This window comes from Amphiura filiformis, chromosome 12 (assembly GCF_039555335.1).
Source record: "Amphiura filiformis chromosome 12, Afil_fr2py, whole genome shotgun sequence".
In the NCBI taxonomy this organism is placed as follows: domain Eukaryota; kingdom Metazoa; phylum Echinodermata; class Ophiuroidea; order Amphilepidida; family Amphiuridae; genus Amphiura; species Amphiura filiformis.
The window spans coordinates 34,018,254-34,033,155 of record NC_092639.1 but is presented as its reverse complement, the minus strand read 5'-3'; the positions used below and the strand labels follow the sequence as shown (position 1 = coordinate 34,033,155).

Sequence of the window (14,902 nt, the reverse complement as noted above, 5' to 3'; positions counted from 1 at the left end):
GACGCTGTACGTAAATACGCAATGTCACGTGATGCCGATGTGACCAATCGGTACTCGTGAATGGTATTAAATTGACATTACGCGTTTACGTTGCGCGTTCGATCAACTAGTACTGTACATTGACCATGTTGACTGCAAACCGACTGGAGGACATTGTGATCTGATTTTCTCTGGATACTGTAAATCTAGCTGTAGTAATCATCCGGTTGTATGTCAGTAGAGAAACTGCAGTGCACACTAAAGATACAGCTGTATAGCCAAACACCTTGCCTCATTTTTATTTAGACAGATATGCCTCATAACCTAGATCTTATATGCATATATAAATTTATAAGCTTACTTACAAATTTGAAAATCGTTGGAAAGGTTATGAATATAGAGTGTCTTTTCACTTTTTTACATTTAGAAAGAACTCCTAAGAGGCATCGAGATTTACCATTAGTATAGTTAACAGCCTAGGCAAGTGGTAATTGAAATATGAAAAATGTTCCCAGCAATGTTAGCGATCGAGTACCAATGTCAGATAGAATCGATGTGTAGTAAGAGATGCCTGATATGATCAGATTACCTCTATTTAATAAAAAGTAAAATATTCTGCACTCTTATCAAAATATACGCGAATAACATTTTTTCTATGCTAAAAGGTTCAAATGCTTCCGGACAATCTAGCCTCGTAAATGTACTTATATTTCCCACAACTCAAAACTATCAAAATGTACGCGAATAAGATTTTTTATATGTTAAAAGCTTTGCTTCCGGACAATCTAGCCTCGGAAATGTAATTTTATTTTCCCAGACTCAAGAGATTTATATCTATTAAGCATATAGCACTCACCGCCATTTTGAATTTACGTCACTACGTGTAGTAGCTAGGTCAGGTGTACCGTCACTAAAACTTTCAAAGCGCAATCCATCTCAGGTCTCCCTGTCTCTATGTAATGCTTATCACCCAGCGGGCACATAGGCAGCCCACAAGTATTCTTTATTGACCATCAGAAAGCTTTAATAAGTTATTCAGGTCGAAAATGAACTAAATGTGCATCTTGACTGTCAGTAGATAACATTGGGTTTGAAACCAAAGTGTTTATTACTAGGAGAAAAAAAAAGATAAGGTAGATTCTCGACACAGATAAGGATTGATAGTATAATGAAACTATCTATTTTATTCTGAATTGTCATCGTTGAACTTTATTAAATGCAATTTAAGTCTCATGTGGCACTTAGCACTTAATTCAATTAAGTTGTATTTATCAAAAGCCAAGACTTTTAATGGATAATTGTTATACATTAAAAAAATATATTAATAGCCATTTTGTCTTTGACATATGTCTTAATCCAAAATCAAATTGCCTACTTCTTCTCCATTACCTACCTTTTCTTGTCACGACCAACAATGAGCAATAAATATTAAAAAGCACAATAGCGTCTATGTGACCTAATTTCATTTATATTCTGTTTAAGGTGAATCTGAGAGGAGCATGGCCTTGCGGTGTTTGCACTCAAATATTGAGACAAGTAAACCTGAAAAGAAGACTAGTAAAGGAAATCTCAAGGCTTGAAATAAGGATTGTCATTTCCACCCCTTAACTCAAGACTTTTAAAAATATGAATGTGATTTTAGTTTCCAGGACTCATTTCATATCTTATAACATCAATGTATTGATATTAAGAAGTAAATACACTGTAGTTTTTAGTTAAGTGGCTAATTATGATTTCCGAAGTAGGCTAATTAGAATTATTTTAATAATTTAAATTGTTCAGGGTTCTTTTAAAAGCTACATAATTTTGTCTAGGTAATATAATAAGCTAATTTGCGTCTATATATCAAACCTATTATATTTTACTCGCAACACTCAATATGTTACGCCATGTCATAATATTAGCATCAGCAATGCCTGTCTCAGGGCGTTTAAATCTCTAAATATCTACTGATAATAGGTGAAATGATCTTTTTAATGTGTTGCTAAAATTTAAGATAAAAGACACTTTCCAATTATGATAGCTCATAAACTTACGTGGATATAATTAACTCTAAAAAATGAACGTAGATATAATTAATTCTAAAAATAATTTACACCGTATAATAATTACAGGCTCTGTTTAATAAGCATCTCATATTTCCATTAAGCATAGCAGACATTAACTTAACAATGTTGTATTTAGATTTCATTAACTGTGAAAGATGAACCCGTGTAAATTGATAATGCAGATGTTCATATGGCATGTTAAAACATTATAAGCGAATTTGGCTTTTAATCATACATATGATGCTTTAATACTGCTAATTGACAAAAACCGTGTTTAGTTTTATTAGACTAACACTAGACTTGCCGGGAATGGTTTAAAATCATTTAGTCATGTAAAGTTCTAGTATGACTTTGCAAGTGCGAAATTGTGGTGTATTGTTTCTTATAATTTTGCAATGACGTGTGCACTGTACATCTTCGTTTCGTTAAAAAGGTTCAATGAATAATGTAAGTCTAGCTGTAATAAGTCATCCGGCTGTATGTCAGCAGAGTAATACACAATACTAATGTGCGCATTAAAGATACAGCTGTACAGCCAAAAAACTGTGCCACATTTTGATTTTGCCATTATGTGCCCTATATCCTAGATACATACATCTCACTTTACAGATTGTTGGAGAAATCAGGAATATATTATTACTGCATTATAATTATATACCGGTATTAAAATGACACTTTCCAGGCAAATGGGCTGTTCCAGTTAAAACGTATACACCCCCAATGGAAGACATGGATTTAATTTCCTACACAATGAGTTTAGATTTCAAACGGAGTCACTCATACAGTAACCCTATTTGAAATTTACATTCCCTGTATGGAGGTTTTAGATCATATCTTTCATAGGGGTGTATGACTATGAATGTCAACTGGAATCTAGTAAGCGTCATCTCTGCGTTGCCAGGTATATTATATTTAGCAGATGTCGTTAATCTTTATTATTATTCTTTTGTCATTTCATTTGAACATTGACATTTGCATCTGTAATTTTGTACTGCTCCAGAAACCTAAAAAGTCATGCTCAACAATCATCAAATGATTAAAAAGTTAGCATTTATTTTTATGCAGGGATTTTATGCTATGTTTCTAACCGAGTTGATGAAAACTGTTGACATATTTAGGCTAACGATTTTCAGATAGTTTCCCAACAATGCGAAACTTTTAGAGTGAAAGGTAAACGTCTGATTCCCGCAAATTCAGCTTCCGCTAAATTAATAGCCAAATTGTTATCGATAAGCAATGCATTTGCTTACATTGAACAGTATCGCATTTTGTTTATTCACGAAGCATTAAAATACGATTTATTCCATTGGTTAAAGACCAAACGTTCAATACTAACGACGCATCCCATTTGTAAGTGGTTTAACACTCTATACTATTGATCCATCTGATTGGTCAGAAATAAAGCACTCAACACTAAACGTTCCATTTAATTGGTTAATGATCAAGCGGCCAATAGTGACGATCAAATTCATTGGTTATATGAAGCGCCCAGTGAATACAATTCAACTCATTTTTAAGTGGTCATGTGCAGGTTATAACAAAATCTTCCCAACCTAACACTGGATCCTATTGAAATGTTAATTTAGAGCCGAACAAATGAGTCAAAACAAAGAAAATCGCTATTTAATTCCAGCGCCTTTATCGCCAATGCGTGTCACGTCGTCGATCGTGACAGGCCGGTGCTGTTGATGTGTTATGCCCAATCCTTACGCCATGTGCGGACAGTGATATGAACTTTGCATAAGCGTTTGACTAATATTTTGATGTTATGAATGAAACGACGGGACACATAGTTTTATTTGTAAAAAAAAACAATCTTAGACTTTCCACAAATATAGCATCTAAAGCCTTGGGTGTGTTAGTACATTCAAGTACATGACAATCGTGTAAAAATCTGAAACATTTAGGACGTCCTCTTCAGCAAATGTTACAATATGGCTTTAAGTGATTTATCGACGAGCACGAAATAATATTTGACGCTTTTTGACATATATCAAACGCAAGAGATGACAGTTGTTATTTTGCTATTTGCCAAATACCAAGTAATTCCAAAAAGCATTTTAATAGTTATATCTAATAGGGATATTATTTATTTCATTTTATGTTTCATCTACATTTGGAGTGGTTAGTCAAGAAGGCCCTGTTTGCAATAGCTGCCTTATAAACATTTGACAATTTCTGTATTCTATATTGTACACATCTAAATAATTATGACACATGGGAGCTATTATAGATAGGGACTTGCACAAACCCATCGATTTAAAGGCTTCGAAATATTACACTTCAAGGCCGTAACAATTAGCATTTTGTAATTTTCATCACCAAATGGATTTTAAATGAAAGCAAATACGTCATAAATTTGATTATTTAGTTCTTGTTCCTAAGAAGTCCCTTTGTATTTTGCAAATTTTTAGCACAGTAAAGAATACATTCGCCGGCTGTATGCCAGGCCAGGTTTTAAAAGGATTTAAAATCTGATGGATGGTGCTTAGAGCATGCACAGAAAAGGGTTAGAACCTACAATTAACCCCTTGTTTTGCGCGTAGAGCACAGTACATAATGCGTAAATACACACACTAATACGTAAATATAACGATCACATTGGAAGTCAAGCGCCTCTAGAAATGCATTAATATATTTTTGTAGCAAATGATGTATTGTAAGCTCCTCGAGATAAGTACTTTATAGTATTGTGTACAACCTGCATTATGTGACATACTTAATGGGTATTTGGTATTTTTTCTTGTGAAATTTTACTTTGATTTCATATTCGTCGCAGCTATCATCATCATCACCATCACCATCGTCATCGTTATCATCATCATTATCATCATCTATATCTTCAGTTTCGTCATCTTCAGTCATAAGTATCGTGATCATTATCATTAGTTCCATCATCATCGTTGTCATCTTTGTCGGTATCACCGTCATCATCATCATCATCACCATCATCATCATCATCATCATCATTATCATCATCATCATCATCATCATCATCATCATCATCATCATCATCATCACCATCATCATCATCATCATCATCATCATCACCACCACCACCATCATCATCATCAAAATTATCAACCTGATCACTGAAAACTAGGACAACGCTTCAATTTTGTAGAAAGTAGCGCATTTTATCTTAACTGATGCCAAATTACCTGATGCCTAATTACCTAAGCGTGACTTTCTACCCCTAAAATATAAACCCCATTTGTTATCACCCGGCAATAATATTATAAATAACACAGAATTGTATCGAAGGCGTATTTCGTTTCTCATAATATAACAGGAAAATAGGACAAATTTTCCACCAGACGACACAGGCTTGTACTCTAGCGATTCTTAATTGACATCAATCATTGCTAATTTCCGATATTGTTTATCTTATTTTGCAAATACCACTCTCTCAACATACCACACATGTTATCATCTTTCAAATCCATTACTTTAAATTTTCTTTTTCTTGGTTTATTCTTCATGGCAAAGAGGGAATATGGAGGCGTATATTGGCGCCTAAAAAGTTGTCGCAATTTTCTTTAGTACGCATACAAACCGTATGTTTTTCTTCCTGTTATACTTTTCACGACGACCCGGGAATTGGAAAGCGTACATTGATGTCGTATATTGTTACTGTTTCCTGTTTCCTTTTTTTGGAACTTTTCAAGATATCTGCCTTCGCTAGTAAAAACAGTGTATCTGCTTTATTAATAATAAGCACTTGCTACCTTTTACCTTTAGAGCAAAATACATTAAAAAACGCATTAGAAAATATTGGAGGACATCTCCCATTCACTAGTGTGTAGCGAATTGACTACGTAATAATCACACACTCAAGGATACAGGCCAACTACACTCCTTTCGAAAGCCGTATCTTGCTAAACAAATGTATTTAGGCCAAAATATAACAATTAATATTGATTTGAATATGTTATCTTCATATTTCATGCAAAAAAAATTAGAAAACTTAAAAAACCGACTCGGGTTCCAATGTAATTTCAATCAAGCATTTCACTGTTTCGTAGTGAATCAAGGCCTGATAATGCCATTGCTACTATTCACACTCCATAGTATCAACCATATGGTATATTCGAGCCAAATTTGGACACCATCCGGGTATTTTCCCTTGAAGTACCATGCAACATTCATAGATATTGACCAATGGTGATCATTACACAGATTTACAGCTATCTTCTTTTTAAATGTTAACTGAGGTATGGAGAGTGTAGCCTTCAACACGTAATATTGGCATTCAGCACCGGGATTTAGCATAACAAAGGGTTATTTCCCGATACACCGTGGAGCAAGGAAAGTGGTTATTTGCATAGTAAACACACTATTAAATCATTTTCTATCGCATTGTGTATAAATGATATGTCATGTCCAATTGTATTGAACGGCGATATGTAAATTGGGTGATGATGTCACAGCTCATTAGAGTTTATCACTCGGTCTATGTCAACTAGTTGTAATGGTTTGACTTCCAAATCAAAACACAGCATCTGCTGTGTGAGTTACTAGTAGATAAAGGATCTTTACTTTGAGACCCTGCAGATCGATGCAAAAAGACCTGTCTCCAATCGAAATGGCAGTATCCATTTTACAGATGCTGAATTGGTTGGTTAATATTTTGTCCATCTTTTACAATTATGTCAAAGAATACAAAGAATAACCTAATTTGTTTTCTTCTTTCTCTCTTGTTTTTCAGAGACACGAAGAACTTGGTGATTTGTTATTCTCCTTAAGCTACCTCCCCTCTGCAGAACGTTTAACCGTTGTCATTATGCAGGCAAGAAATCTGAAAACTATGGATATAAGTGGCAGCTCAGGTGAGATTGGTGTCTTTACTAGTCTATACTAGGGAGGGCGAGTTAGCGCAGCGGTAATTCCCTCGCTTTGCACCACTGAGGTCCCGGGTTCAAGCCCCGGCGCGGCCCAAGGACTCATGTGCACTTGGTTTATCCCGATTCCATGCTCGCTCTCGCAGGTTTTCTCCGGGATCTCCGGTTTCCTCCTGTATCGCAAAAATCGGTGATTAGTTGTTTGGTTATCAAAACTTCCTTCACCCAATGGAATTTGGGGAGCTGCACAGATAATTGGTGGATGTTACAATCTAAATGCGGATAGGTGTGCGCCGTTCGGCAGCAACCTAGTTGATGCGATCTGATTGTGATGATTCACCATTGCAGCGAAATTACAGCGCTTTGAGTCCTCTAAGATCTGGAGAAAGGCGCTTTATAAATCCAAAATTTATTATTTATTATTATACTCTACACGAATTTGAACTGTTGAGGGCATTCCGGTATATCTTGGTCATGATAAAGATATATTGAATCCTTCAACAACAAACAGTATTTTCATAACTTGGGGGAACAAAGTAATTATTTCAAGCAAAACCGTCAATCACCTTTTTCTATGAAATGTGAAAAGTTTAAGACACAAAAAAAAATCCCAAAGCAGCATCCGCAAAGCAAAATGTGATAATTTGTGAATCTTATGGACTACTTTAGTATTGGATTTCAGTGGCACGGTTGTTTGATGGCATGTAAAACCACGTCACTTTTAGGAAAAGGGGAAAATTGATGGCGCTATTTATCTTAAATCGTGTTTTCATCTTTACACGGGGTAAAATCTGGTATAATGGCATTAAAACATCAGAAAAAGATAAAGATATTTAAAAAAAAACCGTTATCAGGAAATGTAAGGAATAACTAATAATATTAAGCTAGATTAAATTAAACGTATATGTAAATAGCGCCCTCAATTTTCACACAAAAAGCAGAACAAGATGAAATAAGTGATAAAGAAACAAAAATCTGTGTGATACTTATTGGTATTATTTGTCCAGGTCTAGAATCTAACATTTTATTATGTTTTGTTAGAAAATTTAATAAATGACCGCATCAAACAACAGTGGTGGAGAGTTATACACTTGTGCAGTATGGCATTTGCGGGTTTCCGATAAACTTATAAACTTGCTAATGTTTTATTACAGATCCCTATGTAAAAGTCTCATTGTTACAAGGTGGTAAGAGAGTGAAGAAAAAGAAAACATCAGTAAAGAAAGTCAATTGTAATCCAGTCTGGAACGAATCACTCATGTTCAACGTGCCATCGGCAGCATTAAAAACCTGCAGTCTTGAAGTAAGTTATTTAGACATATTTTTCACTTTACAAAGTCCATTTCTTTTAAACTAATCCAGAGCCGAGCTATTTCCTTCATGTGAACCTCTACTCTTCTGTAAATTAATTTCAGGTGTGTACTGACTACACCATTTACTAGGTATCCTGGTGTTGTTAAAATGGACAGTATGCAGTATTTGCGAAAAAAACGTTTTATGTTCATACGATATATCACCTAAAACTATATATTTACTAGAACTTTAGGTGCTTCCTTATGCGATATAGTTATATAAAAGTATTCTATAATAATTTGGTTACATCTACTCCGTATAAAGCTGATGTAAACAAGATTGAATTGACGTCCCTGACAGCTTCTAGCTTATTCATTTCAATGTCCTAAAGGGATAACAGTCCTGGGATCGATTTCCAGTCCAGCCGCGGCTTCTTTTGAAAAACTTATTTCCTTGAAGAAGAAAAAGCTCGGTCCGAAATATTGGTTTTATACATGTTTATTCCGAAGATCACCTTGATGTCAACTGAGTTGATAAGCTGCTGTACGTACGTAATCAATGGAAGTTGTCGTAGTATTGATGTTGAAGGGGCCAATAGAAGTTTAATTTGTTACTTTAGAGAATTGTCCAGATTTATCCCAAACTATATGTTGTCTTGATTGAATGACATTGATTCCCACCCGCCTACAGTGCGTATTATGTAAAATGGTGAAATAATATCTTATACGTTCCTTAAAACAGTTAAATAAAGCCACCACCCAGCAAACACAAAACGTTTTCGACATCATGCGCAAAAGGTTATAAAAGGTTGTCAGAAAACGTTTAAATGTCGGGTTATATAAAGGGTATATTAAGAGTATAAACCGTTTTCATAACCTTAAAAAACAATTTTTGATAATTTACTGCTCAGCAAACATAAATGTTTTACAGAAAACGTTTAAATGTCGGGTTATATAAAGGGTATAAAAACGTTTTAATAACATTCCAAAAACATTCTTGAAAACTTGATACAAAACATTCTAAACAGAATGTTATTTTGGGAGTTGAAAAATATTTTGCGAAAAATGTTTGCCCAAAATATTTTCAATAACGTTTTAAAAACGTTTTCATGACCTTTATATAACCCGACATTTAAATGTTATTAAAACGTTTTGTAAAAAACATTTTAAGAACATTTCTGTGTTTGCTAGGTACAAATATTTTAACATAATGTTATTTTAGTGTTGACAAAATATTTGGCCAAAAATGTTTGCAAAAATAGTTTACAATGACATTTTCGAAAACATTTTAAAAATATTGTTGTAGTGTGTTTTCATACAAAACGTTTTAAAACGATTTCATGACCTTTATATAACCCGACATTTTAATGTTATTAAAACGTTTTTACCTAAACCAAAACCCAAAATATAACTTATTTAAAACGTTTTAAAAACGTTTTTGTGTTTGCTGGGTTGCAAATGACTTGGACTGATGGTGGGACTACTCTTTGCGTTCATTGAAATAGACAAATAAAGCCTACAAATGACTTGGACTAATTATGAGACTACCCTTGTTTGTGGGATCACCATTTGTGTTCCTTAAAGCAGGCAAATAACCCCACCAAACTTTGCGTTCATTAAAACAGGCAAATAAAGCCATCAAATGATTTGGACAAATTGCATGACCACCCTTTTTATTCATTGAAATAGTCAAATAAAGCCACCGAGCTATTTGATATAAATCGGAGGACTACCCGTTGCGTTCATTGAAACAATCAAATAAAGCCACCAAATGACTTGGACTGATGATGGAACTACCCTTTGCGTTCATTGAAATAGACAAATAAAGCCTACAACCGACTTGGACTAATTATGAGACTACCCTTGTTTATGGGATCACCCTTTGTGTTCCATAAAACAGGCAAATAACCCCACCAAACTTTGAATTCATTAGAACAGGCAAATAAAACCTCCAAATGACTAATTGCGGGGCCACAATTTGCATTCATTGAAATAGTCAAGTAAACTCACTAAACGACTTGATATAAATCGGGGGACTACCCTTTGTGTTCATTGTAACAGTCAAATACAGCCTACAAACGACTTGTGAGACTACCCTTTTGGAATCTAACTACGAGACTACAATTGTTTGTGGGATCCCCCTTTGCGTTTCTTTCTGGCAAATAACCCCACCAAATGACTTTAGGTATTCCCTTTGCATTAATTAAAACAGGCAAATTAAGTCACCAAATGACTTGAACTAATCATGGGACTACCCTTCGCGTTCATTAAAACAGTTAAGTAAAGGCTACAAACGACTTGGTCTAATCGTGGGAATACTCTTTGCGTTCATTGTTGGTACGAAGAATGTCCTTCTGATTTGATTTTTTGAAATTCACGATATAATACAAATTTTATGGCAAATATTTTTGATATTTAGCAATCCTTAAAGTAAAATTTATAAATCTAATGATATTCACTAAAAAAAGCTAGGTCTTTTGGGGAAAAATTGTGTATCTTCAATACGAAAGGTCAAATCATTTGATCGTCGGTTTGATCGTCGGTTTTTTCTCCCAGCTACAAACACTTTTAGTACATATCAGTAGATTTATCAATTTTACTTCGAGGACTGTTAAATATGAAAAATAATAAAAATATAAATTTTTGCCGTATTAAGAATGCAATTCGATATGTCTGATGTTCTCTCATGTCCAACAAAAAATACTGTGCAAACGTTGCTATCCGATCTCTTAAACTAATCCTAGGATTACCCTTTGCGTTCATTTAAACACTTAAATATAGCCCACCAAAGAAATTGGGCTAATTGTGGGACTACCCTTTGCGTTCATTAAAACAGTCAAATAAAGCCGCCAAACGACTTACAGTAATCATGGGACAACCCTTCGCGTTCATTGAAACAGTCAAATAAAGCCTACAAACGACTGTTTGTTAATTGTGGGGCTACACTTTGCGTTCATTAAAACAATCAAATAAAGCCGCCAAACGACTTACAGTAATCATGGGACTACCATTCGCGTTCATTAAAACAGTTAAGTAAAGCCTACAAACGACTTGGTCTAATCATGGGAATACTCTTTGCGTTCATTAAAACAATTAAATATAGCCCGCAAACAACAAAAGCTAATTGTGGGACCACTGTTTGCGTTCATTAAAACAGGCAAATAAAGCCACCAAACTACTTACAGTAACTTTCAAATGACTGGGGCTAATTGAGGAACTACCCTTTGCGTTCATTAAAACAGGCAAATAAACTCACCAGACGACTTGGGTTAATTGCGCAAAATAAGCACCAACCGACTCGTGCTAATTGCGCATGAATAGCCATGTGCGCTTGTTCATACTAGGCAGCTATTTTATATACAGGTAGCGAAATAAATGTGAAGCGTTTTGATGATATGTGTCCGTACACTACGAATGAGCCGTAAAGTCGGCAAATTGTATTCTGAGTTACAGTGAAAATGTGCGTGAAGGTCGTATTCATAGGTACCTCAAAACCGTTTAAACAAATCAATAATCCTATTGCTGAAGAGGATAATAAGCTTCTACCTATTTCTGTAGAATCCTTAAATAGCTGTAGTCTTTGTTTGCTTTAGCTAAATCCTGTTCAAGTGGTGGGTTACAAAGCATTGTATTTTGTCTAGGTCTGTATAACCAACAATTAACAATAAGAGGACATTCCTGAACCTCGTTGACTTGGAGATGATTTGAAATGACCGCCAATTATGACTGTTTGATATTTATTACCAGCTATGTGGAAAAAGAGACAAAAATGTACCATTTTGCTGAAGGAGCAGAGTTCAACAAACCATAACCCCGCTTCTGGATATCATTTGAAGTCAAATGATATACCATTTTAAAGCTTATATATATTTTCTAAACACGAAATAAAACGACTTTACGGCTGATTCGTGGTGTACGGTCACATATTATGTTCTATGTGATTTATGTAAATTTATAGCGACACAATCACCATACGTGTTTGTTTATTCCATACTGGCAAAATATTTTTTCAGTGTTCATATCTTTCATATCCTGAAAATAAAAGGTCTTATTAGAAATCTCTTTATTTTTGATGACTCGTGCCTGAGGTTGCAATGGCGACATAATCTCATAATCGTTATCAAATTTGATAGATAAGGTCATTCTCTAAGTACCTTGTTTCTATAATCAGCTGATGAAACGGAAGAACCAAAAGCACGCCGACAGTGCTTTGAATATATTGTGTTAGCAATAATATATAATCTATTTTATGTATGATGGCGCCAGACAGTATTTTACTATTACTCTGGCATTACGAACAAGAATAATTGACAATAACTGTATTTGGGTGTCTCGGAAAGACAACTTATTTTAATGTTCAATTGCAGCGATGAGCGACTTGTACTAAATTGTATATAGATTACCGTCACCATCAATCTAATTGGTCAGTGAACAATCGCTTACAGACAGCGTTTACAATATTAACCCAGTATGCGTGCGACACCATCTTACATGTACGATAAAAAAATAAGACCCACAGTATCCCAATAAACGGGAACGGAACTGTGACCGAATCATCTGGCTCCCAAGGGTACACCAATAGTTATGGCACCCACGGCAAGTAGGGCATTACACTACACTTCAACGCTTCATGTTGTATAATTACATGGTATAGAATTATTACCACGAGGATATCAACGAGTCTAGTAAATCAGACAAAAACAATCTTTCTGCAAAGCGCGGGCAAGCAAGAGACGGTAAATCAACAAATTTTAAATGTATGTATCACGCCAACAGGGGTGAGTGAGGCAGTGTGTCTTATATAACTTTCAGCATTACGAATTTCGTCGCGTATTTCACCTTCATTAAGAGGAATGTCCTGATAGCAAATAATTTAGTTTTTTTAAATTTGCGATATGATACAAATTTTATTGTAAATTATTAAAAATTTAACTTTATCAATCTAATGATATGTACTAAAAGTGTATGTAGCTGGGAGGAAAAGCCGACCATCATATGAAAATGTGGACACTTCTTATTGAAGATATACACGAAGTTACATAAAAGAACTAAACTCTTTTGCTGGTCATCGCTGGTCCTAAGATTAAGAATTGCCAGGTCAGGTCCAATCCCTGATCAAGGCCTGATGATTATGTTACATTTCTGGACCTCGAGCGAAAGAATTAGTTGAGATCAACTCAATGTGCTGTCTAATTTTAGCTGCATGAGAAACATACTCGCTGAATATCATAGTCTTCTCAAGTAGCAAACGAAATCTGTTAAACATACATCTATGTTATTTCCCTGGGCTTCAAATTTGTGCCACAAAATTAAACTAATGTTTGTTCTATTTTGAGCCTGACCATTTTCAAAGGTAGCCATGATTTCCTTTGATAATAACACAGCATAGAAACATAAGGGATCTCCAGACAACTTGCAATAAACTATTTGTATGCCGCCTGTGTGCGTGGGTTGGTTTGTATGTATGTTTTGTATGCGGCTCTTGCCCGAGGTCTACGTAATCGCTTTGCCGTCTTAAAATGCATCTGACCCGTCAGTTTGATGATATGTATCGAGTTTTCTTACTACTAAAACGTATATAGTTCAATAGCTTGCTGTCAAGGAATGATTGATCAATTTCCGATTATATAGGTCGTATATTCTCGCACTATCAAGTATAATACTGATCATTTGTCAAAATGCAATATAGTTAGGGATGAGATTGATTAATATTTTTTCAGGCGTGTTTTATCCAAGTCAATTTTGCCCACCCTTACGGATTTGATTTCACACGTACAAAGCACATTGATCTCATAATATCAGTCAAAATCGAACAGATTTTTCATCCATAATTAGTCCAGTTTTTGATGTTGTGACTTAATGAATTATTAAAATAGAGCACACATCAATAACCAGTCTATTTTGATACTCTATCGGAATACATTATTTGTTCTACATATATGTAATGCATCAAACCAATCAAAAAGGACCCTAAAGAAATCAGCCTTTATCCAACAGGGGCATACCAATAACATTTATCGTGCCTATATATAAGCACTTCCCACGGCTTCGTGTGTACGTGCCAAATTTGGTTCAAAAGTTTACCAATCCCAAGTTTCCTTTCCAAATTCTCATATACAACTTTAAAATCATTAGCAAAAGGCGTGGTTGAATGTAATATCTAGATGACATTTTCCAACCAATCAATTCGACTTAACTCGGAATTCGCCTCCTTGTATATCTCCTTAAAGATAATCCCTGAAGTGAATACCGCGCATCTAAATATAAATGTGTACAAACAAATTCGAAAATTGGCGACACTATATAATCAAAATCGCGGCACAAAGTCTCTATTATTGGCTATGGCCTCAGTCTTACTGATTACCAAATAGGTCGATCTATCTGAGAATATGTTGTGTATCAAAAGCTTTAAAGGAGTATAGACCATTTTTATTATATGCTCTTTTTTATTTGCATTGCATCATCTACTTCTCAAAGCAAAAGTAAACAAATATATTTCCTACAGTCTGTCCACATAGAAGTACAAACCAAATCTGTGGCATCGGGGGTCGATGCTTTGCGTCACGCGCACTGCGTGATAAAAAAAAACGCGACGCATAAATAGCGTGGTGCGCTCGGCAAGTACAAATCGCGCAGCAGTTAGCGCGCCAAAGAAGCATTTACACACGCATTGCACTGAAATAATCATTCTCATACCTCCCGTTTCCGAGGTCTATTTACTTTGTACTTTGTAGAAAAGTTG

General features: G+C 35.0%; 1 protein-coding gene across 3 annotated transcripts in view; it reads left to right on the top strand.

Annotated features, from left to right (window-relative positions):
• LOC140166107 (synaptotagmin-5-like) overlaps positions 1-14,902 on the top strand; it is a 218,228-nt gene that overhangs the window by 196,510 nt on the left and 6,816 nt on the right. For all 3 annotated transcript variants that reach the window (XM_072189495.1, XM_072189493.1, XM_072189494.1), the window contains 2 exons: positions 6,736-6,856; positions 8,023-8,171. In XM_072189495.1, the coding sequence (XP_072045596.1) occupies positions 6,736-6,856; positions 8,023-8,171 (270 nt within the window). The remainder of the gene's footprint in view (positions 1-6,735; positions 6,857-8,022; positions 8,172-14,902) is intronic.